Raw genomic sequence first — 26,765 nt, forward strand, 5'->3', positions numbered from 1 at the left:
CAGCTACTTGGGAGACTGAAGCAAGAGAATCACTTGAACCTGGGAGGCGGAGGTTGCAATGAGCCGAGATCACACTGCTGCACTCCAGCCTATCTCAAAAAAAAAAAAGGAGGCTGGGCACGGTGGCTCATGCCTGTAATCCCAGCATTTTGGGAGGCCAAAGCGGGCTGATCACCTGAAGTCAGGAGTTCAAGACCAGCCTGGCCAACATGGTGAAACCCCCGTCTCTACTCAAAATACAAAAATTAGTTGGGCGTGGTGGTGCGTACCTGTAATCCTAGCTACTTGAGAGGCTGAGACAGGAGAATTGCTTGAACCTGGGAGGCAGAGGTTGCAAAGAGCCGAGATCCCACCATTGCACGCCAGCCTGGGCAACAGAGCAAGACTCTGTCTCCAAAGAAAAAAGAAAAAGAAATGTGAGTCCCTGACCACTCCCAGCTGTCCTGTCCAGCGTCCCCCCAGACCTTAGAGCTCTTTGAAGAGGCAGCTAGATGGATGCTCCTTCCCCAGGCTCTCCAGGGGCTCCTGCACCCGAGGTGTTTTTCTCCTTGCCAGATGCTTCAAGTGTCATCTACACTCCTCTTGGGACACCTTCTTTCTCTCTCTCTTTTTTTTTTAAATAGAGATTAAGGTCTCACTCTGCTGCCCAAGCTGGTCTCAAACTCCTGAGTTCAAGGGATCCTCCTGCCTTGGCCTCCCAAAGTGCTGGTATTACAGGCGTGAGCCACCACACCCAGCAGACACTTTCCTCTTGTGCCTGCATTTATGGTGATTGTATACATGTGTGTCCGGCTCCCAGCGGGTAGGGACGGAGTAATACAAATTTTTGTGCCTCCACAGGGAACTTGCACATGACCTAAATTCAACGACAAATTAGGGTTTGATTGAAAATGTGGAAGGGTGGAAATTTTCAATTCCACTGACCCCAACGGAGGATCTGAGCCCCTTTCCTTTAAACACCATCTTTCTCTGCAGCAGCTTTCAGGGCCAATAGTTACCATCACCAGGAATTCCAGACCAGCACAATAAATAGGGGCTGTAGTTTCTCCCTCTTTCTCCTTAAAAAAGTAATAGAAAAAAAATTAGCCAGGCATGGTGATAGTGGCATGTTCTTGTAGTCCAAGCTACTCAGGAGGCTAAGGTGGGAGGATCACTTGAGCCCGGGAGGTTGAGGCTGCAGGGAGCCGTGATCACGCCATTGCACTCCTGCCTGGGCAACAGAGTAAGACCCTGTCTTAGAAAAAAAAAACCCAAAAAAACAAAAAACCAAAAAAACAGGATTGGAATTGATTTGAACTGGAGTTTTACTACTTCCCAGCAGTGCGACATTGAGCAATTGTGGTAACCTCTATGAGCCAATGGAGCTGGCATCAGCTGCCTCACCAAACAGGGATTGTATGGGAAAGGCTGGCATGGAGCTGGGGGTTGGGAGGCAGGCAGTTAGAGGCAGTTTAAAGATTTTGCTTCAATTGCCTCCAGCTGCTGCTGTGCTTACAAGGAACACAAGTGCTCCCTCTCTGATCCCTCAGCAGGTAAAGGCCAGACTCTGGAACACACCTACAGTGCTGCCTCTGGCCAGGCCTCTGAGATGCCAGTCCACCATGCAGAGGAAGGGGCAAGTCCTTGGTGGGGGGAGGAGGGCAGTAATTTCATTACCACCATTTCAGAGGTGGTGGTGTGGGTGGCTGACATACATAAGTCTCATTGTTTGAACCAGAAGGGTCTTCAGGGGTCCAGTCTTCCAGTTTACAGGTGTGGACATTGAGATCCAGACACCTGATAATACCAGGCTGGCAGGAAAGTCAAATGCCAGAGGCTTCCATGGTCTCTACTTGTGTTTGGAGCAACAGAATTCTGAACAGAGTCAAAGGGATAAGGGGTCTTTTCTGGCACAAGCTGGCCCAAGAGCAGGCCTCTGACAGAGGTCTCAGACTCTGGGGGGCCCAAAAGCAGCCCTCCCTTGGGCTCAGCCTTCTGGATCCTAGGGCCAGAGCAGTAGCTCTGCCGGCTAGGACTCGGTGAGGGGAGCTTTGAAGTCACTAGTTGAAGGTCACCTTCCTGGCCCAGCTCCACCTGGCAATGTTGACTGTGAGGCAGTGGAGGGGAGGGCTGAGAACACAGAAGAGAAAGGTTGCTCCTATTTGGAATGAATTAGTGTGACTGGGAAAGTGGAGAAGGGAAAGAGGTCAGATTTTTCCAAATAAAACCCAGCCCTCAGCTAGTGTCTTAGTTTAAGAAAACAGATGAAGAAAGAAACTTTGTGGCAGAACTAATTACAACCGTCTTTTGTGGCCAGATGCAACGGCTCACACCGGTAATCCCAGTGCTTTGGGAGGCCTAGGCGGGAGGATCATCTGAGCTTAACAGCTAGAGACCAGCCTGGGCAACATAAACATAGTGAGACCCCCCATCTTTACTTTTAATTAAAAAAAAAAACAAAACAAACAAAAAAAAAACAAAACAAAAAACCATCTTCTCTATGCAAACAGGAAAAAAATGGAACTGTTGTCTACTGTGGCTGCTTGATTACTCTAGGGTCTCAGAATACCCCAAAATGCAGGCCTCAGGAGCAGCTCTCTCTGACCCTCTCCCTCCCTCCTGTCTTTGGCCCCTCACTCTCCCCGGAGGCCAGCCATAGAAACTAGAATCCTTCTTCCTCAATGCAGGTCATAGAAACCAGAGCCCTTCTCCCCCAAAGCCAGATATTGAACCCAAAAATATTACTCTAACTTTCTCCCACACGTTTCTGGGTAAAAACTGGCCATAAATAAATTATCTGACCTACCTCATTTGCTTGCAGGTCCTAAGACCCGTCCATCCCAGAGAGAGTCCTGCCCCATACTCAGAAGGAAGGAATGCTGCAGAGAGAGGCCAAGAATCTACATGGACAGGCCTTGCTGGGTTTCCCCACTCAGGTTATTGGCCTTCTGGTCCAATTATATTTCTTTCTTCGGTTTTTTTTTGTTTGTTTGTTTTTGTTTTTGAGACTCAGTCTCGCTCTGTTGCCCAGGCTGGAGTGTAGTGGCATGATCTCAGCTCAATGCAACCTCTGCCTCCCAGGTTCAAGTGATTCTCCTGCCTCAGCCTCTAGAGTAGCTGGGATTACAGGCGCGCCACCATGCCCGGCTAATTTTTGTATTTTTAGTAGCGATGGGGTTTTCATTATGTTAGTCAAGCTGGTCTCGAACTCCCGACCTCAAGTGATCCGCCTGCCTCGACCTCCCAAAAGTTCTAGGATTACAGGCGTGAGCCACCGCGCCCGGCCCATCGTGGGATTTCAACTCTCTACACCAGCTGGACGTGACAGCGGACTCGAGGAGGCGCAGGTGCCGGTGGTCTTGGCTCAAGAATGCAGCAGCCGTGCTGGGCTAATGCGCCTTGGAGGTTCCGCCCTGCAGGCGAGGGAAGCAAGGGTTCGCTCAGATTGACCTTTGGGTTTAAGCTAAAGCGTCAGTAACTGACATCCAGGTTTACATGGGGCATCCTGGAGAGGGTCAGCCTCGCAAGCGGTTCTGCTAATCACCCAGCCCCGATTCCGCTAGCGGGTCCCGGTGGGTCTCACGCCTGTAGCTCCTGCGGAGCCGGGCTTTCAGCGGCGCCCAGAGAAGCACCCGCCGGGCCTGGCAGCTGGGTCCCGGCTTCCGCGGGACACTGGAGGCGTCGGAGGCTCTGGCCCCGCCTCCTCCCCGGCAAGGCCCAATGGGGCGGCGGGCCCGGCAGCCCCGCCCCGGTGGTGTCCGCGCGGCCCGCGCCCGCCAGGCCCAGCGTTAGCCCGCGGCAAGGCAGCTGGGAGGAGCGACGCGCGCTCGGACCTCTCCCGCCCTGCTCGTTCGCTCTCCTGCTTGGGATGGCCGGCTACCTGCGGGTCGTGCGCTCGCTCTGCAGAGCCTCAGGCTCGCGGCCGGCCTGGGCGCCGGCGGCCCTGACAGCCCCTACCTCGCAAGAGCAGCCGCGGCGCCACTGTGAGTGCCGCGCGGAGGGTCCAGGCGGGCGCGCGCCCCCAGCTGCGACGTGGCGGATTCCCAGGCTGGGGCCGGGGAGTGCGTCCAGCCAGCCCGCAGCCAGGGGACGGCGGGGTCGGGCGCTCAAAGGGCCGGGGGGCAGCTTCGCTCCGCGCTCCCCCGCCTGGCGCTTCCTGGCCGGGCCAGGCGCTGGGGTGGGACTTGAGGGACGGTGGCAACTGGTGGCCCGGGCGACGGCCAGTTCTGCGCGGGCGGGGGCTCGGGGCTGTCGCGCGCCCCTAGATATTTCGGGAAGGGGTCCTGAGAGTGTCCCGGACCCGAAGGGTGGCCTGCCCGCCCTGCGCCCCTGGAACGAGACTAGCACCCGCTGGGGGCTGGAGCACCCCGCGCGCTCCCCTGGCGAGAGGGAGGGTCGTGGCGCGGCCCCTGCTCAGACAAAGACTGGGAGGCGGGAGGCATGCACTTCCCCTTCCTTTTCAGCCAGGCGCGCGCTGATACCAGGCCCACGTCAGCTATTTTTGGAGCCTTTTACACAGCTGGAGGAGCGTCCTTTTTAATTTTCCCCTTTTGTTTGGCCGCCCCCACCCCCACCCCTTCGCCTTCATCGCTGCACTTGAGGCTCCATCCTGGGGCCTCTCCTTGACTTGACCTGCCTTGGCAGGCACATGCCCTCCCTTCCTGGCTCACTCGCCGCAGAGACCTGGCAGCCCGCGCAAAATGTCACTTTGCGGAATTGTTCCCACGGCTTCTGGGTACCCTTAGCTCCCTGCTTAGGAGAGAAGACTAGTCAGGTCGTGATAAGCAAGACTTAGCCCGAGCCTCCGTTACCAACGCAGGCTGCCTTGCCTGGCATGTGGGCATCGGCCTGCCCCCTCACCCTGGCTACCCAACACAGCTACAAAAGGCAGGGAACACTGTAGGTCCCTTGGCCCTGTCTGATGCCTGTTGTCATGGAAACCCCTATCCTAATCTGGCCAGGAGCCCCTTGCAGTGAGCCAGGAGAGTGAGGAAGAGGGGGTGGAGCCCGCCGGCCCTGGCCTGGCCGGAGGAGGTAATGGTTAACCGGATTGTGGGAGCAGCTGACTAGAGCTGGGGGGTAGGGAGGCTTGGGCCCCAGTCCTGCCTCCCCTGCCAAGGAGAAAGGGGCATGTCTGCTTTTGCACCTCTGGGAATCTGTCTCAGGGATCAGCCCAGCAACTCCCAGGTTCCAAGTGTTCCAGGCCCCTAAGATTCCCATATAGCACACCACCTTCAGCAAAAATACGGTGGAAGTGAGCTACAACCTTTAATTCTCCCTTCTTTTCTGCCTTGATGGTAAAAAAAAGAAACAAAAACCACAACACAAACAGGAACACAAAGCCCCTTTTAAGGGTCCTGAATTTGGATGCAGAAAAAACAGTCAGTTGTGGGTCCTTCTAGAAGTCCCCATGTGGGTTGGTTATGAATGGGGAAATTGCTTGGTTTTTGAGTTGGACATCAGACTATACAGTTGCGACTCTGCCAGCTTGTTACCTGGCAACACAGCTGGAGACAGAATACTTGGCATTCCTCTTGATGACAAGGAAAGAATATTTTTGGGCTAAAAGAGCCCCGTGTCTTTGCTGCCTGGTAATTCCTGCATACATCTTTTCCTATTTTGCAACGCCATAGGCTTCCAGCGACTGCTGGTGATGTTTCTGGTAAGTTAGAGCTTGGGGCAATGGGGGCCAGTTCTGTGAACCGCCCAGTGGGAGAATTACTTATCTAACCTTCCTTTACTCCACTCCTAACCCAGAAATTTCTTAATTCTTGCCCCTTAAGTGTGCAGATCTTTCTGCCATGTCAGATAAGGCCCTAGCTGCCCTGCCAGAGCTGATTTGGGTGGTTGTGTTTAGGCCTAGTAGGTACTGAGGAAAAGCCTCTTTGGAATGGCTGAGGCCTGCTCCCACATCTTCTGTGTGAAGTTGAGGGCTCTTGGGCTGGTTCCATTCAGGGTATGAGGTGCTGGAAACTGCTCTCGGATTACTGGAAGCTGGGGTCTATGGCCTTCTCTGGGGTTTATACTCTGTAAACCCATGTTAAAAATACCAGCAGATTACAAATATTAGTACACTGTAGGTTGTAAGCTTCTCCAGGGCATGGGGCCCAGTGCTGGTGAGAGATGCCACCTGTGTACATCTGGTGCAGGCTGCTGGTAAGAATTCACTGGCCCCTGTGTGGCAATGCACACCAGATGAGTGAGAGGGGAGGAAGCACATCTAGTGAAACAGAAGGTAAGGGGCAGGGCAGCCCTGACCACAGATGGCGTTGACTTCAACTTGACCTTTATTTATGTCTTTGACAAAAGTAGTGTACTCCTACTTTGTGCCAGACACCATGCCGGGTGCTGGGGATAGAGCTGGAAATGAAACCAGCAGAGACTCTTTCAAAACCCTTAGGAGCTCCAACTCTGATGTGGGAGGGGCAGACAGTAAACAAGATAGACGTTGACTAGCATGATATATGGGTACAAGAGCTAAGGAAGGCCAGGCACTGTGGCTCACACCTGTAATCCCAGCATTTTGGGAGGCTGAGGTGGGAGGATTGCTTGAGGCTGAGAGCTCCAGACCAGCCTGGGCAATATAGTGAGACCCCGTCTCTACAAAAATAAAAATAAAATTAGCCAGGCACAATGGCGCGTGTCTGTAGTCTAGCTACTCAGGAGAATCACTTGAGCCCAGGAGGTCAAGGCTGCAGTGAGGTATGATTGTGCCACTGCACTCTACCCTGGGTGACAAAGCAAGACCCTGCCTCCCCTCCCCCCCAAAAACGAGAAGAGCTAAGGAGAAAAAGACAAGAAAGGTATGTGCACAAAAGTTTGGATAGGGCAGCCAGAAAAGTCCTCACTGAAGGAATTGCTGAGGAGGGGAGGAAGCAGGCCATTTTCTGGAAGCAGGGGAAGAGGGACTTGCAGGTGTCAGGGGCATGATGGAGGAGCAGAGAGGATGGTGTGAAGGCTGGCTCAGCAGGCACCAGGTTGAGTGACGGGATGAGGTTCAGCAGTAGGGTCTGTAGAGGGCTCACAGGCCGTTTTTGAGAACGTTGGCTTTTACTTTGCAGGGTTTTGAGAGAAGTGCTGTGATCTGATTTCCATCTTATCAGGAGCATTGTAGCTTCATGACCTGGCAAGAGAGGATGATGGCTTGGATCTGGATGGTGGCACTGGGGATGGTGAAGAAGTGGTTGGATTCTGGATATTTTGAAGGAAGAGCCAGTAGTGGGGAAAGGTTCCAGTTCAGGAGATTTTACATAACGATTTAGATACGCAGCAGGCACTCACTCATGGCGAGGATGGGCTTGTCTGAGGGTGGCTTCTGGTTTTGGTGGTTTGGATATGGATAGGAGAGAAGAGAAGGAATGAAGGATGACACCAAGGAAACTACTAGAGTTTGTTCCAAATTGGCTGTTCTGGCTGGGTGGGGTGGCTCCCAGGACTTTGGGAGGCTGAGGCGGGTGGATCACTTGGGGCCAGCAGTTCGAGACCTACTTGGCCACCATGGTGAAACCCCATCTCTCCTAAAAATACAAAAATTAGCTGAGTGTGGTGGCAGGCGCCTGTAATCCCAGCTACTCAGGAGGCTGAGGCAGGAGAATTGCTTGAACCTGGGAGGTGGAGGTTGCAGTGAGCCAAGATCATGCCACTGCCCTCCAGCGTGGGCGACGAGTGAGACTCCGTCTCAATAAATACATACATACATACATACATAAAATAAGTTATACAAAATTGCTGTCCAGCCTTCTTGAGCCCCCAGGAATTGGAACCTTTCCCCACTTCTGATCCTTTGCTGGGACATGCTGACTGAGCAGCCTCTCTGCTGAGAATATGGGTCGGAATGTGGAGGGAGCAGTTATGCCTGGGGCTGGCTGCCTGTGACTGGACCTGTAGCCTCCTGCTGGGAGCAGCAGGAAGCCAGGGATGGGTTTTGAAATCCTTACTTGGTATTGGGTGCTAGGAGCCCCAGACAGGGAGGAGAGTCGGCCTAATGGGCCTCTGGTGAGCGGTGTCATTCCATCCTGCACTCTCACCAAGAGGCCAGTGTTTGTGCATCAGCTGAAGATTCACGGTGGCTGTCACTTCAGAGGTTTTCAGGGAGGCCTAACTGCTGCTCCATGTATTTCAGGTAGCTTGTCACCACTTGTCTCCCAGAGAAGGGCAGACCATGGCTGTATCTCCACCATACAGGCTGAACAGCAGACAGGGGTCTCAAACTCCAGTGCCCTGGGCCACACTGGAGGGCACTTAGCTGTCATGGAGTGAAGTGAGAGGCCCCCCTCAGCCCAGCCCATCCTTGCCATGAGTGAGTGCCTGCTGCACATCTAGATTTTTATATAAAATCTCCTGATTTTTTTTTTTTTTGACTGGTTTAAATTTTTATTATTTTGGTAAAAAATGTATAAAACTTACCATCTTAATCATTTTTCAGTGTACAGTATTGTTAAGTACATTCACACTGTTGTGCAACCATTACCACCATCCATCACCAGAACTTTGTCACCTTGCAAAACTGAAACTGTCTACCCATTAAATAACACCTCCCCATTTCCGGTCCCCAGTCCCTGGCAACCACCATTTTACTTTCTGTTTCTATGAATTTGACTATTCTAGGTACCTCATGTAAGTGGAATCATATGGTATTTGTCTTTTGTGACTGGTTTATTTCATGTAGCATAATGCCCCCCAGGTTCATCCACTTTGTAGCAGGTGTCAGAATTTCCCCCCTTTTCAAGACTGAATCATATTCCATTGTAGATACAGTAGTCCCCCTTATCCTTGGAGGATGCATTTCAAGGCCCCCAGTGGATACCTGAAACTGCAGAGCCTGTAGATACTATGTTTTTTCCTATACATACAGATCTATGATAAAGTTTAATTTATGAATTAGGGACAGTAAGAGATTAGCAATAATAACTAGTAATAAAATAGAACAGTTATAACAATATACTATAATGAAAGTTACATGAATGTAGTCTCTCTTAAAATATTGTGCTGTACTCACTATTTTCGGACTATCGTTGACTATGGGTAACTGACACCAGAGGTAACTGACGTCATGGAAATAAAACCTTGGATAAGGGGGGACTATATCACATTGTCTTTATCCATTCATCTGTGATGGACACGTGGGTTGCTTCTACCTTTTGCTATTGTGAACATTGCTGCTATGAACATGGGCATACATATATCTCTTTCAGATCCCACTTTCAATTTTTTTTGGATGTATATCCAGAAGCAGAACTGCTGGATCATAATAGTAATTCTTTTTCTTTTAGCCGAGGAACACCCATACTGTTTTCCACAGCAGCTGCACCATTTCACATTCCCACCAACAGGGCACAAGAGTTCCAGTTTCTCCACATCCTTGCCAGCACTTTATTTTCTGTTTTTTTTTTTTTTTTTCTGATAGTAGCTATTTTAGTGGTTATGAGGGGATAGTGGGGTGATATCTCATTATGGTTTTGATTTGCATTTCCCTAATGATTAGTGATGTTGAGCATCTTTTCATGTGCTTGTTGGCCATTTGTATATCATCTTTGGACTTGAAATGTCTATTTAAGTCTTTTGTCCATTATATTTATTTCCTGTTACCCAGGCTGGAGTGCAGTGGCGTGATCTCTGTTCACTGCAACCTCCATCTCCTGGGTTCAAGCAGTTCTTCTGCCTCAGCCTCCCAAATAGCTGGGACTACAGGTGTGTGTCACCACACCAGGCTAATTTTTTTTTCTATTTTTAGTAGAGACAGAGTTTCACCATTGTGGCCAGGCTGGTCTTGAACTCCTGACCTCAAGTGATCTGCCCACCTTGGGCTCCCAAACTGTTGGGATTACAGGTGTGAGCCACGGCGCCCAGCCAGTCTTTTGTCCATGTTAACAAGGAGTTATTTGTTTTATTGTTGAGATTTACTGATTTTTAAAACTTGGTCACCAATTAAGATTTTTTTTAAAAAACCACTACCTGGAACAGGCAGAACAAGACTATGCTGGCCTCGGCTCATGTGTTTTAGGCATTTCAGTATCCCAGTGGGGTACTGGATAAGTGCTTAGTTAGCACTTGCCGGTGAGTAAATAAGCAGGTCCCATGGTCCCTGAGGGTTGACACACCAGGTCTTTGATCTTGACCTTGAACTCTCCTAGCTATGCCTGCCTGAAGCCCAACTGTGGAGCCCAGGCTGAGGCTGAAACCTGTAAAACTGGTCCCAAGTGAATCTCTTCTTAGGGCTCCAGATTATGATAGTTCATTTTTTTTAAACAAATTTGATTAGCTGTCCTCAAATGAACTCATAGGAGATGCTCCCCAGAACTAAACTAGCTCTGCAACAGCTCAACAGACTTTCTGCAGGTTCTGCAGCTCTTTCCACTCAAGCTTCAGAGAAAAGTGAAAGAATATTGTAGATTGGGTTCAAAATCCCCATCGCATCTTGGGAAAGGTGGCAGAGTCAGCAGCAGCCAGCCACCTTTTGTTCTCTAGGGAATGCAACAGTTCAAGGCTGTGTTTGTGTTCTGCGTTCCTACATCTGACCCACAGGTCTTCCAGAGACCGCATTTGGGTCAGGGACCTGGGTTCTATCTTGCCTCTGATGCAGACCACACTCTCTGAGTCTCATTATTCCCCCTAAATGATCTCTAAGATTATTTTTAGATTAAAAAAAAAAAAACACCTCTGCGTATCTTTGGAAAGTGAGTTGTTTGAGGTCTGTTAGGCTTTAGTCACTTTTGTTTTAAATGTGCTGTGGTGGTTTCTAGGCCTGCTTTTCACAGGTATTCTGTCCCTTGTCAACTTAGCAGTTGTCAGATCTTCCGACTCTTTTCTTTTTCTTTTCTTTTCTTTCTTTTCTTTTTGACGGAATCTCGCTCTGTTGCCCAGGCTGGAGTGCAGTGGTGTGATCTTGGCTCATTGCAACCTCCGCCTCCTGGGTTCAAGCGATTCTCCTGCCTCAGCCTCCCCGGTAGCTGGGATTACAGGCACATGCCACCACGCCCAACTGATTTTTGTATTTTTAGTACAGATGGAGTTTCACCATGTTGGCCAGGCTGGTTTTGAACTCCTTACCTTCAGTGATCCACCTGCCTCAGCCTCCCAAAGTGCTAGGATTACAGGCATGAGCCATTGCACCCAGCCCCAACCCAGTGTTTTCAAATAAGCATTCTCTTCCCTTCATTTGCTGTGTCTAATCTAGAGTGGAGCTGGAAGACACATCACTACGTTTCTAAGGACTGTGTGTAACACAAGAGTAAGCAGGTTGTAAGTGAGGCTGAGGAATGCTGCTTTGGGGGAAGGGCACAGCTCTCAGCCATCCTGTTCCGAGCTGGTGAGATTTCCCTGTGACTGAAGTTTTAGTAGATCTTGTTCCCTGCTCTGCAGTTGCTGCTTCTTCCCAGGTTGTGGGCAGAGGAGCAGGCTGGTGCTCCGGTGCCCCTGTCTGCTGCAGGTTGAGGTTCAACAAACCTTGTCCAAGGCAGCTGTACTGATTCATTGTTAGGTGGCCAGTTCCTGAGCTTTCTTTGAAATGCACTTACCAGACTGTTGGGTTTTCCTGCAAGTCAGACTCTCCTTCAGTAGCATCTCCTGCTCCCTACCCTCCATTGTCTCCTTGGACCTCCGATCAGTCCCTCATTGAGTCCTTTGATGCTTCTCTGGTAGGACTGACCGACCTGTGTTGACTGGGATCAAGGGTTCAGAGTTCCATTCGCAGGTGCTGTAAGCCTGTCCTTCCTGTTGAATAAGGTCAGTCCTCGTGGCTCTGCTGTTTTCAAGCTCTGTAACCTTGGGCAGTAAGCTGTTAACCTCTCTGAGCCTCAGTTTCCCACATTTAAAATGGAGATAATGGCCAAGTGTGGTGGCTCACGCCTGTAATCCCAGCACTTTGGGAGGCCAAGGCAGGAGGATCACCTGAGGTTAGGAGTTCAAGACCAGCCTGGCCAACATGGCAAAACCCCCTCTCTACTAAAAATACAAAAATTAGCTGGACCTGTTGGCATGTGCCTGTAATCCCAGCTCCTCGGGAAGCTGAGACAGGAGAATCGCTTAAACGTGGGAGGTGGGCGGAGGTTGCAGTGAGCCGAGATCATGCCATTGCATTCCAGCCTGGGCGACAGAGCAAAGACTCTGTCACAAAAAATAAAAATAAAAATAAATAAATAAATAAAATGGAGGTAATGATACCTTCTTGGGGTTATTTTTGGGATTAAATGGAATCACATTATATAGCATTGGTACCCTGTAAGGCACATAGTAGGCACTCACTACCTATCTAGATACCATTTCCTTTATCACTGCAAGTTAGTTAAGGGCTCTTGGGTTGCAAGCAACAGACAAAGTGACTGGTTAACTTGGAGAGGATTTTATTATGAGCTACACAGGGTAGCTCATAGAATTGCAGGGAAAACTGTAAAGAACTAAGTCTTGGACAAAAGAAATATCTAGGCATGGGCGTGTAGCCCCAGCTACTAAGGAGGCTGAGGTGCAAGGATTGATTGCTTGAGCCCCAGAGTCTGAGCCTGGCCTGGGCAACATAGAGAACTAAAGAGACCCTGTCTCTATACAATAAGTAAATACATAGAAGGGGAGCCCAGGCCCTCCTTAGGAACTAGATGGCAGGAGCCCCTGGACAACCTCTTGCTGATTTGGTGCTGGATGAGGCAGCCGCAGCTAGCCGGCGTTCTTTGTGTTGATCTCCTTTGCCTTCATATTCCAGGGGGAGAGGATCTGACTGGCCAGGCTGGCCCCCACCCTCTTGGCCACTGGTGGGCTGGGCATGTTTTTGGGTAGTTCTACCTAGCCAGATTAAAGTAGGGGTGGGGTGGGGAGTCCAGCCAGCTTGGGCAACAGGGCAAGACTCCATCTCCACACACACACACACACACAAAAACTTAAAAATTAGGCTGGTGCAGTGGCTCACGCCTGTAATCCTAGCACTTTGCGGGGGTCGAGGCAGGTGGATCACTTGAGGTCAGGAGTTTGAGACCAGCCTGGCCAACATGGTGAAACCCTGTCTCTACTAAAAATAAAAAAATTAGCCAGGTGTGGTGGTACACACCTGAAATCCCAGCTACTTGGGAGGCAGAGGCCCGAGAATCACTTTAACTTGGGAGGTGGAGGTTGCAGTGGGCTAAGATCGTGCCACTGTATTCCATCCACCCTGGGGGACAATAGTGAAACTGTCTCAAAAAAAAAAAAAAAAAATTAAAAATAGCTGGGTGTGGTGGCATGCGCCTGTAGTCCCAGCAACGTGGGAGGCTGTGGTCGGAGGATCACTTGAGGCCAGGAGGTTGCTGCTGCAGTAAGCTATGATGGCATCAGTGCATTCCAGCCTGATCAACAGAACAGGACCCTGCCAAGAAAGAGAGAGAGAGAGAGAGAGAAAGGAAGGACTGAAGGACAGGAAGGAAGGAAGGAAAGGAAAGGAAGTAAGTGAGGATGGATCCAGGTGCTCTAAACCAGCAGTTACCAAACTTTTTGGCACCAGGGGCCAGTTTCATGGAAGACAATTTTTCCATGGGTAGCAGGGTGGTGGGCAGCGGGGATGGTTTTGGGATGATTCAGGTGTATTACGTTTATTGTGCACTTTATTTCTATTATTATTACATTGTAATATATAATGAAAAAATTATACAGCTCACCATAATGTACAATCGGGGGGAGCCCTGAGCTTGTTTTCCTGCAACTAGACAGTCCCATCTGGAGGTGCTGGGAGACAGTGACATCATCACGCATTAGATTCTCATAAGGAGCACGCAACCTAGATCCCTTGCGTGCGCAGTTCCCAGGCATGAGCTCAGGTGGTAGTGCTCACTCGCCTGCTGCTCTCCTCCTGCTGTGTGGCCCAGTTCCTAACAGTCCATGTACCTGCATTAAAGGCTGTGGCCTGGTTTGCTGACCTCTCTCCAGAGCCCACGGTACTAGTCCATGGCCTGGGAGTTGGGGGCCCCTGCTCTAAGCAGTCAGGGAGCTGATTTGCAGACGGGGGAGTGGACGCTGGGCAGTTGGAGCCCTGGCTTTCTGCCACCGTCTCCTGGTGAAGGGTGGGCCTGGCCGGGAGGAGAGGTCCCCCCACTCCAGCCTCCCCAGGGGCATGATGCACTGTGTGTCCCCGCTTCTAGATGCTGACAAAAGGATCAAGGTGGCAAAGCCTGTGGTGGAGATGGATGGTGATGAGATGACCCGTATTATCTGGCAGTTCATCAAGGAGAAGGTAGTGCCCCCTCCCGAAGTGGGTGGCTCTTCCGGTGGGCTGGCCAGGGAGTGTTCTGTCCCACAGGGTCTTCTGGACTGCAGGTCCCTAGGACTCCCCTGTTGTCCTGGTTGGGCAGCAGCAGCGGTTTCTTCCCCTCTGTCTACCCTTCTTTCACATCTGGTCCGCTAATTGTTCGGAAGTCGTCAGGCAGGGGCCTGTCCCCAGCAATCTGTGTTGTGCTGGTGCCAAATCCCACATGTTGTGTCAACTTTGAGCAGCTTCAAGGTTAATCCTGTATCATTTCCGTCTTGATCCCCTACATTTTACCTCACTTCTTGAAAAGGAGTGAAAGGGGAACAGGGCTGGTGTGCAGGGCAGTGCCCCGGCCTGCAGCTGTGGTGTGCCGCCCTGGCAAAGGGGTCCCAGCATGGCTGCTTGGCGTCTCCAAAGTTGCCGTGGTCTGTGTATGTCCAGGAGAGCATGTAGTCCTTGTGAAGGCGCCACACTGTGTGTGCGTTCATGGGACACAGGTTGAGAACTGCCACTTCCGATTGTCAGATCTCAAAGCACTTGAGGAGAGGAGGAGACCAGTTGTGTGGAGAAATCTAGATGCACTTGGGGTTGGGCTTTGGCTGAGTCGGTGGGCTGTGTGAGGCAGGCAGATAGGCACAATGGGGGAAGAACCCTCCAAAAGGCTGCAGCCTGGCCTGCCGACCTCTCTCCAGAGCCCCAGCCTCTGCCAGCTCTGGCCAGGCCCCACTGAGAAATGGCTGACTCCAGCTTTCTGCTGCGCCCCTCCACTCATCCCTGTTCTGACTGTCTCCTGCCGTGGCCTGCAGACTTCCTATCCTGCCCTTTGTTGTCGTGTCCCTGAATCGCTGGGGTGACGCCTTGCTCTGACCCTCTGTCCCCAGCTCATCCTGCCCCACGTGGACATCCAGCTAAAGTATTTTGACCTCGGGCTCCCAAACCGTGACCAGACCGATGACCAGGTCACCATTGACTCTGCATTGGCCACCCAGAAGTACAGTGTGGCTGTCAAGTGTGCCACCATCACCCCTGATGAGGCCCGTGTGGAAGGTGCGAGGGTGTGGAGGTGGGCGGGCCAGGGAGGGTCACAGGCTTCTCCCACCTGCCTCTCCAGACTTGGGGTGGGGCAGTTGGCCATGTCACTCATCTCGGGACTAGGAGGTTGGGAGGCTGTAGAGCTGGGGCTTTCCTGAGGCCAACTGCACCTGAGGCTAGTCTCCCTGTGTGTGCCTGGTGGACAGTGGGGCCTCAGAGGTCACTGTTGATGAGGCTGGGGCAGGCATGGGAAAGGGGCTGGCCTCAGGTTCCACAGTTAGGGCACAGCAGAGCTGAGGACAGAATCTACGTCTTCCATCTCCCAGGACAGTGATGTTTCTGCTGCACTCTAGGGCTCTGACAGTGGTAGATGTCATTAGTGACAGGGCTGAGGAGGAGGAGGAGGAAGGTAATGCTGATGTAGTCACAGTAATGATGGCTTCTTTGGGCAGCAGTCCATTCTGGCATGGACAATCTTGCAGGCAGGTTTGCAGAGAGATTGTGCAGAGGAGTGCTGTGTGTAAGGCCTGTGTCCTTCAGAGCCTCAACAGCCTCTGGGGGAACATCGCTGTTGCCCTCCTGCCGCTAGCTTGGCCTTGCAGGTCTGCTCCGTCCCCATGGTTATGCAGGATCCCTGAGAGGTGCCCCCACCAGGCCTGGACTGGCTTCTGGTCCTTCGCTGTTGGGGCCGCTCTCGAGGGTTCCATGAAGAGACAGCAGTGTGTGGGCAGAGAGGCTAGGTTTGGATAATTCGAGAAAGGATGATTGAGGAGTTTTCTGAGCTCTCTTTTCCTACTTTCCACAGTCAGAGGGAGCTGGTGGGAAGCACTCAAGATACATCTGCAAACTCCCCAGGCCTGCCCCTGTCCTGCAGGGCATGCCTGACCCACAGCACTGGGATCATTTGAGTGCTGAGCTCTTCATTTCGCCTGAACCCTGGGAGTTATGTATCCCCATTTATGGACAAGGCAGGAGAGGGTCACAGCCTTAGGAACTGGGGCGGCGTTGGGGCCAGGACTGGAGCATGCGGGGGGGGCAGTGTGTTGTCAGGCTTCGTCAGACAAGCCCTTCTCCCGGACTGCACTCCCTCCATGTGTGATGTGGGAATCATAATGGCCAACAGAGCACTTAGCATGGACCGGGCACTGTTCTAGGCCCTTTACACACGAGCTCATTTAGTCCTTATGACAACACGTAGGCTCGGTATTTTTCCAGTAATTCTCTTTTACAGCTTCAGTTGAGTCACTTTTGTAAGCCTCACCATTAAAATTGGCAGACTTGGCTCACACCTGTAATCCCAGCACTTTGGGAGGCTGAGCCAGGCAGATCACCTGAGGTTGGGAGGTTGAGACCAGCCTGACCAACATGGAGAAACCCCATCTCTCCTAAAAATACAAAATTAGCTGGGTGTGGTGGCACATGCCTGTAATCCCAGCTATTCGGGAGGCTGAGGCCATCTCTTCTAAAAATACAAAATTAGCTGGGTGTGGTGGCACATGCCTGTAATCCTAGCTACTCGGGAGGCTGAGGCAGGAGAACTGCTTGAACCCGGGAGGCGAAGGTTGTGGTGAGCTGAGATCGCGCCATTGCGCTCCAGCGTGGGCAATAAGAGCAAAACTCCGTCTCAAAAAAAAAAAAAAAAAAAAATTGGCAGACTCCAGAGCCCACACATTTGCACTCTAGACTCCACTGCCTCCCTCGTGAAGAATTTTAGGACCGCCATCTGGCTGTGTTGTTGCTTGGGGTTCAAATTCTGGTTCAAAGGTGGCAGCTGCAGTGGGACCACTTTATCTCTGTCCTCACAGAGTTCAAGCTGAAGAAGATGTGGAAAAGTCCCAATGGAACTATCCGGAACATCCTGGGGGGGACTGTCTTCCGGGAGCCCATCATCTGCAAAAACATCCCACGCCTTGTCCCTGGCTGGACCAAGCCCATCACCATTGGCAGGCACGCCCATGGCGACCAGGTAGGCCAGGGTGGGAGAGGGGATCCACTGACCTGGGTACCCCCCGACCGGAGCTCCTGGCCTAGCCATTCTCTTGTCTCTGCAGTACAAGGCCACAGACTTTGTGGCAGACCGGGCTGGCACGTTCAAAATGGTCTTCACCCCGAAAGATGGCAGCGGTGTCAAGGAGTGGGAAGTGTACAACTTCCCCGCAGGCGGTGTGGGCATGGGCATGTACAACACCGATGAGGTGAGGCTGGCTCCGGCATCCTGGGCCCCTCCTCTCCCAGCTTGTCTCTTCATCTCTGTCTCGTGGTTTTCCTTTCTTCTGTGATGGCCTCATTCTTAGGCCACAAAGAGGCAGAAATGGCCACCAGGGCTGGGCATGGTGGCTCACACTTGTAATCCCAGCACTTTGGGAGGCCGAGGCAGGAGGATTGCTTGAGGCCAGAAGCTTGAGACCAGCCTGGGCAACAGTGAGACCCCATCTCTTGGGAAAAAAAAAAAAGAAGAAAGAAAAGAAAAGAAGTGGCCATGAACAGCTCCAGGCGTACTCCTGCCTGCTTGGCTACCCTATCAGAAGAGCAGTGCCTCTTTACCCTCAATTGCAGCTCAAAGGCCAGGTTGAGTCACATGACCACCTCTGAGCCAATCACAGAGGCCTGGGGGAGAAAGGCTTCTGATTGGATAAGCCAGGGACACACTGTCAACCCCAGTGCTAGACCCAGGAATTAGCCCTGCCCAGCCACTAGTCTAAGAACTGGGGAAAAGGCGGTGCTATCCAAAGCAAAGTTGAGGGGCCTCTTGCCCCTGGGAAGTTGAGAGGGAGAGGCTGGGCCAGCAGAAACATCCTGTTCACTGCACGGAGGCTGGTGTTAAACAGTCGTGTGGGCGGCGGGGCACCGTTCCTGGAGGTCTGGGCCTTGCCCTGGGAGGTGGGAGGTTGCTGGCAATCTCCAGGCTAGGGCACCACGCCAGGGCCCTGTCTCTCCCCCTGCAGTCCATCTCGGGTTTCGCGCACAGCTGCTTCCAGTATGCCATCCAGAAGAAATGGCCGCTGTACATGAGCACCAAGAACACCATACTGAAAGCCTACGATGGGCGTTTCAAGGACATCTTCCAGGAGATCTTTGACAAGTAAAGCCTCATCCATGTACTCTGTGGCCTTTCTTCCCTTCCCCTCATGCTGTTCCCATCCTATACCCTTGGGAGGTCACTATTAGAATGCATTTGGCTCAGCTCCGAGGCTCAGGGAGGGATCCCCAGCCTGTCAGCCTTCTGCCCTCTCCCCATAACAGACCTTTTTACTCCCAGGCACTATAAGACCGACTTCGACAAGAATAAGATCTGGTATGAACACCGGCTCATTGATGACATGGTGGCTCAGGTCCTCAAGTCTTCGGGTGGCTTTGTGTGGGCCTGCAAGAACTATGACGGAGATGTGCAGTCAGACATCCTGGCCCAGGGTATGCTGGGAGGATGCTGCTCCCTGTGGGGGTGGACTATTGGTCTTCTCTGGCTGGAGGGATTTTCAGACCCTTTCGGTAGAAAACTCTAGTGGAGCAGCAGGACTCATTGCAGGGTCCTCTGTGGACAGCAGGGGGCAAGAGCTCCCTGGCATCTGAGTGAGAGAGGATCACAAATTAGGTTTGGACTGGTGTATTACTGAGGCTGCTCTTAGAGAGAAAGGAGGGCACAGGAATTCCAGGGCTAGGTTGTCAGCCTTAGGTTGCTCCAGTCCATGATGGAGCCTCATGACTGATTCCAGTAGGAAAATGGGATCAAGCAGGACCGGAGGTTCTTTAAACTACAGCGAATGCTTTTTGCATAGTGAACCTCATGGATGGAAGAGAATGTCGGGGAAGCCTGCAAACCCCCAAGCCCTAGGGTGTCCTACAAGACAAATCAGATTGCAGTAAAAAGTATAGGTGATGAGGTCAGGAGTTTGAGGCCAGTGTGGCCAACATGGCGAAACCCCGTCTCTACTAAAAATGCAAAAAAGCCGGGCGTGGAGGCGGGTGTGGTGGCAGGCACCTGTAATCCCAGCTACTTGAGAGGCTGAGGCAGGAGAATCTCTTGAACCTCGGAGGCAGAGGTTGCAGTGAGCCGAGATTGCGCCATTGCACTCCAGCCTGGGCAACAAGGGTGAAACTCCGTCTTCCAAAAAAAAAAAAAAAAAATAGGTGAGACCGTTAGAGAAGAACAGCGAGAAATGGGCCAATTGTGTTGGGAACAAGAGCAGGAAAGGTGGTAGGCATGGGAAACAGGCAGGACATAGAGAGTGAAAGAGAAACCTAAGTTTACCAGGGCAGCTCCTGGTAAGGGGAAAAGGGAAGCCCGGGACCGGTTCTGATGAAAAGCAGAGTCGTTACTTTGTGTAAACCTTTGGCTTTACTTTGGAAAGTTCAGTGGGGATCCTCTCACCAGAACAATTCCCATGTAGAATAGAAGGATGAAACGCCGTGGCAGATGAGGCAGAGGCGTGAAAATTAACCTTAAGTGTCTAAGGAATGGTGTGAAGGTGCAGGTAAAATGGAGAAGGGATTGCTCACAGGCAAAATTCTTAGAATTCATAGATAAAGCATTTTCCTGTAGATGTTGTCCATGTTTTCTTTCTTCAATCCTTATTTTGGTGTCATGGGGGTGCCTTTGAAGCCCTGGAGCCCTTGACAATAGAAAAGTTTGCTGGAGTTGACGTGGATTTGGGAACATTCGGAAATTAATCAAAAAGCTTGAAAGTGGCCTAAGAGAGCAGCTGCAAAAGTGATTGTCGGGAAATAGCTGACCACAGCTTTATTGTTTTGCTTGACTGTGCCTCCAGGTCACGAGCCAGGCTGGGTGGAGGCTGTGGGGGACCACAGGACTCTGTGGGGTCTTGGGCCCTATGGGCCACAGACTGTGGGGTGCCTGGAGCTGGTGACACAGATGAATGTTAACGTGCTGGTGATAGCCACCCTCTAGTGCCCTCCAGCCCTGTGCTGGGCCCTGGAGACCCACAGCAGGGTGGAGAGGGCTGGAACAGTCCCTGTCCTCCCAGTTGCAGTTGGGGGAGGCTGAGTAGAGCCACAAACTGTGACAGCTACAATATTGGGTTGTAGAGGGCAGGAGGGCTCAGCTGGGTGGCCCCAGGAGAGGCAAGGCCCTGAGAGAAAGGCTTTCTACCCTCCAGGCTTTGGCTCTCTTGGCCTGATGACGTCTGTCCTGGTCTGCCCTGATGGGAAGACGATTGAGGCTGAGGCTGCTCATGGGACCGTCACCCGCCACTATCGGGAGCACCAGAAGGTGAGTGCAGGGCATGGGGCCTCACAATGCCCTTCTACCTCTAGCCCACTGGACTAAGGGCTGGAAGGACGAGCCTGACCCGCCAGTCCAGGGGTGGGCAGCTGTATCTGGGCAGCCTCCTCGCTAGCTGGCTCGGCTCTTGATCCCCCTGCGACCCCCGTCCCCAGGGCCGGCCCACCAGCACCAACCCCATCGCCAGCATCTTTGCCTGGACGCGTGGTCTGGAGCACCGAGGGAAACTGGATGGGAACCAGGACCTCATCAGGTAAGCATGGAGGGAAAGGCCGGAGCTGCTCAGGACAGGCTCTGGGTCCTGCCCTTGCACAGATGGGGTCTCATTCTGCCCCATCCCCCGTAGGTTTGCCCAGACGCTGGAGAAGGTGTGCGTGGAGACGGTGGAGAGCGGAGCCATGACCAAGGACCTGGCAGGCTGCATTCATGGCCTCAGCAAGTGCGTGGCCTGGGGTGGTGGGCAGACCCTGGGGCCAGGTGGGAGGAAGCCAGGGGACCCTTCCTAAAGTTCCCCTCATGAGTCAGCTTAGCTGCCAGGGGGCCTGGGGCAGGACATATCCATAGCCCCAAGAGATTGCTTAGGCCAGCCTCTGCAGACCAGGCCTAGTGAGTTCCTCCCCATCCCTGAGGCTGGCTGCTCAGAGCTCCTTCTGACCCTGCCCACACCCCTCTCCCAGCTTCTCTCAGGAGAGCAGTTACCTGAAAAGACAGACCCTACCAGTGCCTGCCGAATCGCTGTGGCCTCATGGCAGTGGGCTATAGCTGGCCTCTAGCCTATAGCCTGGGTGGCAGGAGATGGCTGTTCTGATGCCCAAGCTCAGGCTGTTCCGTGGAAGGGCCTGGAGCCGCCCCTGATGTGAGTGGTGCTCTCTCTGCAGTGTGAAGCTGAACGAGCACTTCCTGAACACCACAGACTTCCTCGACACCATCAAGAGCAACCTGGACAGAGCCCTGGGCAGGCAGTAGAGGGAGGCGCCACCCATGGCTGCAGTGGATGGGCCAGGGCCGAGCCGGCGGGTCCTCCTGAGCACGGCAGAGGGTGAGCCTCACAGCCCCTCTCTGGAGGCCTTTCTAGGGGATTTTTTGTAAGCGAGATGTTTTTAAAAGCATATGTATGTTTCCCCTCATGGAGATGTGAGGCAGGAGCAGTGTGTTTTACCTCAGCCAGTCAGTATGTTTTGCATACTGTAATTTATATTGCCCTTGGAACACATGGTGCCATATTTAGCTACTAAAAAGCTCTTCACAAAACTGTCTGCTGTGTTTGTCCCTGAGGGGAGGAGGTAGTGGGACCCTGAGGCAGAGGCCCTGCTAGAGTTGGCAGGTTCCCCTAGGGCAGACCAGAGCACCTCAGGAAGGGGCTGCCACCGCGGGGAGGGGACCAGGCAGCCCTGGGATCCCGCATTCCACAGGGGCCCCCTGCGGAGCTCTCAGACACTCAGGGCACAGGCCTGTGAGTTCTCTGGAAATTTCTAGCATGATCCAGTTTCTGTGTCCAGTTCTGCATTCTGAGAGTCAATCAGTCCCTGATAGGTTGTCATTGATTGTTTTCTTCGTTGGTTTTAACCTTCTAAACATCTCCAGATCACTTTCTTAGCCTTTTTCTAGGTACTAAAAACAAGTCCTACCCACACCTGCCTCACACTTCTCCTTTCCAAGGCTGACTGAGTTTGGCAGGGCTTGGGTGTGGGTGAACGAGGGCCCCGCATTGTCTAGGCCAGCGGTTCCCAGGCTTGGGTTCACTTTCACCATGCGTTGGAAAAACTAGAAAAGTAAGCTTGTGAAAAATTGCTCTCAGCCAGGCATAGTGGTGCACGCCTATAATCCCAGTACTTTGGAAGACTGAGGTGAGTGGATCACTTGAGGCCAGGAGTTCGAGACCAGCCTGGCCAACATGGTGAAACCCCATCTCTACTCAAAATACAAAAATTAGCTGGGCATGGTGATGCACACCTGTATTCCCAGCTACTCGAGAGGCTGAGGCAGGAAAATGGCTTGAACCTGGGAGGCAGAAGTTGCAGTGAGTCGAGATTGCACCACTGCACTCCAGCCTGGGTGACAGAGCAAGACTGTCTCAAAAACAAACAAAAATTGCTCTATGCAAGTTCTTTAGCCCCATGTAAAAAGGAAAAATAAAAGTTGCTCTAAAGCTACATATAATCAAAAGGACTGTCTTCTGCATAGTAAGTTCCGCAAAGCTTCTACTTTTTGGTGTTAAAATGTCCTGGAGAAGAGTTGTATAATCTTTATAAAGTCCTGGCCAGGTGTGGTGGCTCATGCCTACAGTCCCAGCACTTTGGGAGGCCGGGAGTTTGAGGCTGTAGTGAGCTATGATTGCACCACTGCACTCCAACCTGAGTAACAGAGTGAGACCCCATCTCTCAAAATCCCATCTTACCAAGTCCCTTTCCTAAATACTGGGGGGACTCCTATGGCTCCTGAAACCTGACCATTGCTGTAGACTGAGTGGCCTTGGAAGGGCTCTAGCCCTCCACCCACACTGGTGACCCCCCGCTTCCTCTTCCTGAGTAATGCCTTGAAACTCTCAGGGCTGTAAGAAGAAATGTGGACTGCTGGCTCCAGCAGGCCCAGCCCCTGGGAGGAAGCTCAAGGTTTCCTGCCTCTTCTTGCCTGTCATCAGCACAGGGCTGGCAGCTCTGCTGAATGCAGCCTCTGAAGCCCAGCCTGGCATGGGGAGCTGGCTTTTTTCCTGAAGCCATGTGGGTGGGTAGGGAGGGGAAGCAGCTTTTCTCTGCCAGTGCTGGGAATGCAGGGGCCTTGGCCGGCTTGACTCTTGGGCCCGGGGCAGTGGCTGTAGACGCCTGGCCCCGCAGGTGGCCATTCCAGTGCAGAGGATGGTCTCAGCCTCCCCTGGGCCGCCCCTGGAGAGTGCAGCCCTGCTGTGTGGGGCTGGGAAGTTCTGCTGGAAGTTCCTACTAGGGGTGAGGGCCACGTCCCCAAGAGCTGGGGAAAGAAGCATTTGCAGTCACCTCACTAAAGAATATTCATTTATTTATAATTATTGCTAAGTAAACTTCTCTTTTAAACAGGAACATAAAAACACAGTAGGGCTTTGCACAAGTGGAATCTCTAAACAGTTGGTTTGTATACATGTCAAAATAAGTTAGAATGGAATTTGTCCAGGAGTTTCCAAGTCACCCGAGAGGCTGTGCACCTCTTTTGAGAAGGGTAGGGAGGAGTGCAGACAGGAGCCTTGCCGAGACCACCCCCCAGCTCAAACTGTGAGTTGTGCTGTTTCCTCCTCCTAGCTTTGCCCAGGTCCAAGGCACAGGGCAGGGGGCGTTCAAGTATCGAACCTCACAAAGGGCCAGTGCTGACAGTGGGGCTGGGGGAGGGAAAGGAGAGCCCCACCCCGGGGGCCAGACCTTCTCCCTTTGGTTTCCAAGACCAAGGCCACTGCACTGGCAGGTGGGAGGAGGAGGAGGAGGTACAGGGTTCTTTTTGGTACCAGGGGAGAAAGACGTTGTAGGAAGAGGTAGTTGCAGGGGATGATGCCTTCTGCTCAGCAGGAGAAAATGTCTTGTGCAGTGACGGGGTCACTGCCACCTGAGGGTCATCATGGCGGGCACCTGGGAGGTCGTGGGGCCTTGGGGTCTGGGAGCCACACTTGGGCCACCTTGTCCATCCTCAGTCCTGATCACAGTCACCCTGAGGCCTGGCTTGGTCCTTGACTTAAGGATCCAGCCTTGGGGGTGGCTGCGCTGCAGATTGGTTCCTCCCACCCCAGGCTGTTCCCCTCTCCGGGTTTCTAGGCTGAAGTTAGTGGCCTCATCTGTGCCTTTGGGGACGACTCCTGCTTGCCACTCCCCACTGAGGCCTCAGGAGGCAAGTGGGTGGGGGTCCGGGTGCCCTAGAGTTCCTGAATGTGATATTTCACTGCCCTGGGCCTGTCGTCTCTGGTTCCAGGGGCAGGAGCTGGCGTGGGAACAGAGGGGAAGAGAGCAGGTGAGCGAGAGAGCTAGCTCTTGGCTGCTGTCAGAGTCAGCAGCCCTGACAGCTGAGGATGGGGCATGGGATGGAGCAAATCAGCAACTGCAGGAGCCAGGCAGGCGTGGAGGGCTTTCCAGCTCTGCTTTCTCCTGCCTCCCACCCCAGCCTGCTGAGGCTGCTGCCAGCGGCTCCACCTCCAGGGCCAGTGCGACAGTCCCCATGGAGCCCCGGTCCTGCCCGGCCAGGCTGCTCGGGGTGGGTGGGTAGGAAGCACGCACAGCACACGAGGAAGCTTATGCTCGGAAAAAGAAAATGCATCTCCATCAGAAAAGGTCATAGGTGACACACAGTTGGAAAGAAAAAAATAAGTTACCTTCAGAAGACCCCCTTTGCTCAAAAAAACCCTTGATTTCCCTCTGTGGGCTTCACTTTCCTTTTTTAAATACGTTGCTCTTTCCGGGGAGCTGCTGACTTGTGGTTATCCCCGTCACAAGGTGGACACTGAGGAATAAGAAATGACTGCGGTCCCCCTCCCCCGCAGGTGGTCCTGGGCCTTCCCCAAGGACAACTCTTCTTGGTCCCCTATGGTGCCCTCACTCCGCCCTGCTCTGCCCCATGCTTCTGGTTTTGTTAGTGTGTGCCCGACGCAGGGCCTGTCCCGGCTTTGTTCCTGGTGGGGGCCCCCTGGTGAGGCGTTCCAGCTAGGGCCGAAGTGGATGACGTGTTGCAATCCACTTTAGGGACACCCGCTTCCAGGAAGGGATGTAGGACAGGGGTCTACTGGGGGCTGGGCTCCCCCCAGCTGTCCTGCAGGCCAGGGCCAGGGCCACGTGCATGCCTGGCTTGAGGAGCACGTGGGAGACCCCAGGAGGTAGAAGGCAGAGTGCTCTGCCTGGCAGTCTGTCGACAGGGCAGGGAAGGGGGCCTGGACAAGGGAGGGGTGGGCAGTACTGGCCAGAAGGGAGCTCAGACATCCTTAGAGGCAGGAGTTGGCCGCGAAAAAGACATGGCTCAAGTGGTCTCCTCTTCCAGTGTCAGGACCCCTGAAGAGCTCTGCTGGGCCTGGAGAGACCCCGAGGGCCTGTGCCCTTGTGACCTGTCCCCAGTGGCCCCACTTCTCCCACCCCCCATGGAAGCAGGCCAGGGAGACTCAGATCTGGGCCTCATGTGTTCTCCTTCCCTTGCTGGGATGCCTGGGCCTGTGCTGGCTCACAGCCGGGGCCAGTAGTACAGTCTCCATTTGGTCTAAAGGTCCCTAGTGGTGCAAATGACTTGGGGAGGGAGGGCTCAGAACAGTGGGGCAGTAGCTTGTTTCTTGGCTGCAGGAGGTGCAGCCTGCAGCCCATGGGTCTCACCCCCATTCCCTGGCCCCCTGGTCCCCGTTGGGGATGGCCCAGCTTGTGCTATAGCACATTGTAGTAGGCCATCTCTTTCATGGCCTGTTCAGTGAGGACACTGGCCTCGGCGCTGCTGTCCACGCTCGCATAGCTGTAGGCGTTCTCCTCAAAGTCTTCCATCTCCTGCTGGCCGTCGAGCTCAGAAGGGTCAGTGCCTGTCAGCTCCATCATGGGGTCTGTAAGAGAGGGGCACAGTCAGACCTGGCTACTGTCTCATGGGAGGAGCCAGTCACCTCCACGCAGGAAGCTGATGGCCTTTCTAAAGAGAGGGCTTCCCAGTCACAGCCTCCAGGAGCCTCAGCTGCCTCTCAGCCTTCCCACCCTTGGACGCCTCAGGGTCCTGTGGCTTCTAGCTGGGTCACCAGACCTAGGCCGTAAAGCTGAGTGTGGGGGAGTGGGTGCTATCAGTGAGGGCCCTTGTGAGAACTGCAGGCCTGGCCTTGAAGTCTTCTTTGGGTCATTCCTCCACTGACCCATCAAAGTCACTAAGCCCTACTTATTCCTTCTCTGCAGTGTTTCTCGTTGGCCACGGGAAGCTGCCTGCACATCACCTTTGCAACACTTATTAGTACCTGCTGCATGCCAGCCACTTCACAGGCCTTGCCTCATCCAACAGTCACAACAACCCCATTTAGCAGCTCAAAAGGCTGAGGTTTAGAGAGGTGAATCAACTTGCCAAAGGTCACCCAGTACATGCTGTTGTTCTGAGCCACTGTGCTGCTCCACCTCAAACTGCTGGAGGGTGCTGTTCCTCCTTTGGCCTCCTGCCAGCATCTGTGCTTTTCTATCGGTTCTATTCATTGGTATCCTTGGGCCTGGCTCTCCAGGGACAGACAAACACTCAGGGTAGGTTCATAAAGATATGTTGGGCAAAAACTCTGAAGAGGCCCCTTGTAATTTTGTAATTATAAAGCTCTTACAGGGGAAGCCCAGGGTACGATCTGGGGGACCTGGGAGGCTG

At 52.9% G+C, this 26,765-nt stretch overlaps 2 protein-coding genes across 6 annotated transcripts in view; one reads left to right on the top strand and one right to left on the bottom strand.

Annotated features, from left to right (window-relative positions):
* The first annotated feature begins 3,688 nt into the window (after positions 1-3,688).
* Positions 3,689-21,707, top strand: IDH2 (isocitrate dehydrogenase (NADP(+)) 2). 2 transcript variants are annotated; one of them, XM_017861224.1, is made up of 11 exons: positions 3,689-3,962; positions 14,079-14,170; positions 15,067-15,232; positions 17,023-17,183; positions 17,269-17,412; positions 18,163-18,299; positions 18,477-18,628; positions 20,332-20,444; positions 20,612-20,709; positions 20,803-20,895; positions 21,335-21,707. In XM_017861224.1, exons 1-11 carry the CDS (start codon positions 3,848-3,850, stop codon positions 21,420-21,422), a joined length of 1,359 nt encoding a protein of 452 aa, XP_017716713.1. In that variant the 5' UTR covers positions 3,689-3,847; the 3' UTR covers positions 21,423-21,707. The 2 variants fall into 2 exon arrangements, with proteins under 2 accessions (XP_017716713.1, XP_017716714.1); XM_017861225.1 differs by lacking the exons at positions 14,079-14,170; positions 15,067-15,232.
* Positions 21,708-23,442: 1,735 nt separating this feature from the next.
* Positions 23,443-26,765, bottom strand: part of ZNF710 (zinc finger protein 710) — an 80,525-nt gene continuing 77,202 nt past the window's right edge. For all 4 annotated transcript variants that reach the window (XM_017861223.1, XM_017861222.1, XM_017861221.1 and 1 more), the window contains exon 5: positions 23,443-25,980. In XM_017861223.1, coding sequence (XP_017716712.1) covers positions 25,811-25,980 — 170 coding nt within the window. In that variant the 3' untranslated portion in view covers positions 23,443-25,810. The remainder of the gene's footprint in view (positions 25,981-26,765) is intronic.

The sequence above is a fragment of the Rhinopithecus bieti genome, unplaced genomic scaffold (genome assembly GCF_001698545.2).
Source record: "Rhinopithecus bieti isolate Rb0 unplaced genomic scaffold, ASM169854v2 scaffold_57534, whole genome shotgun sequence".
Lineage (NCBI taxonomy): Eukaryota > Metazoa > Chordata > Mammalia > Primates > Cercopithecidae > Rhinopithecus > Rhinopithecus bieti.

Excerpts from the sequence above, each read along its gene's own strand:
- IDH2 (XM_017861224.1), top strand. The coding sequence starts at position 3,848 with ATGGCCGGCTACCTGCGGGTCGTGCGCTCGCTCTGCAGAGCCTCAGGC. Across the intron at positions 18,300-18,476 it reads TTCCAGGAGATCTTTGACAA|GCACTATAAGACCGACTTCG; the intron begins GTAAAGCCTCAT and ends TTTTACTCCCAG. Across the intron at positions 20,710-20,802 it reads GGGAACCAGGACCTCATCAG|GTTTGCCCAGACGCTGGAGA; the intron begins GTAAGCATGGAG and ends CATCCCCCGTAG.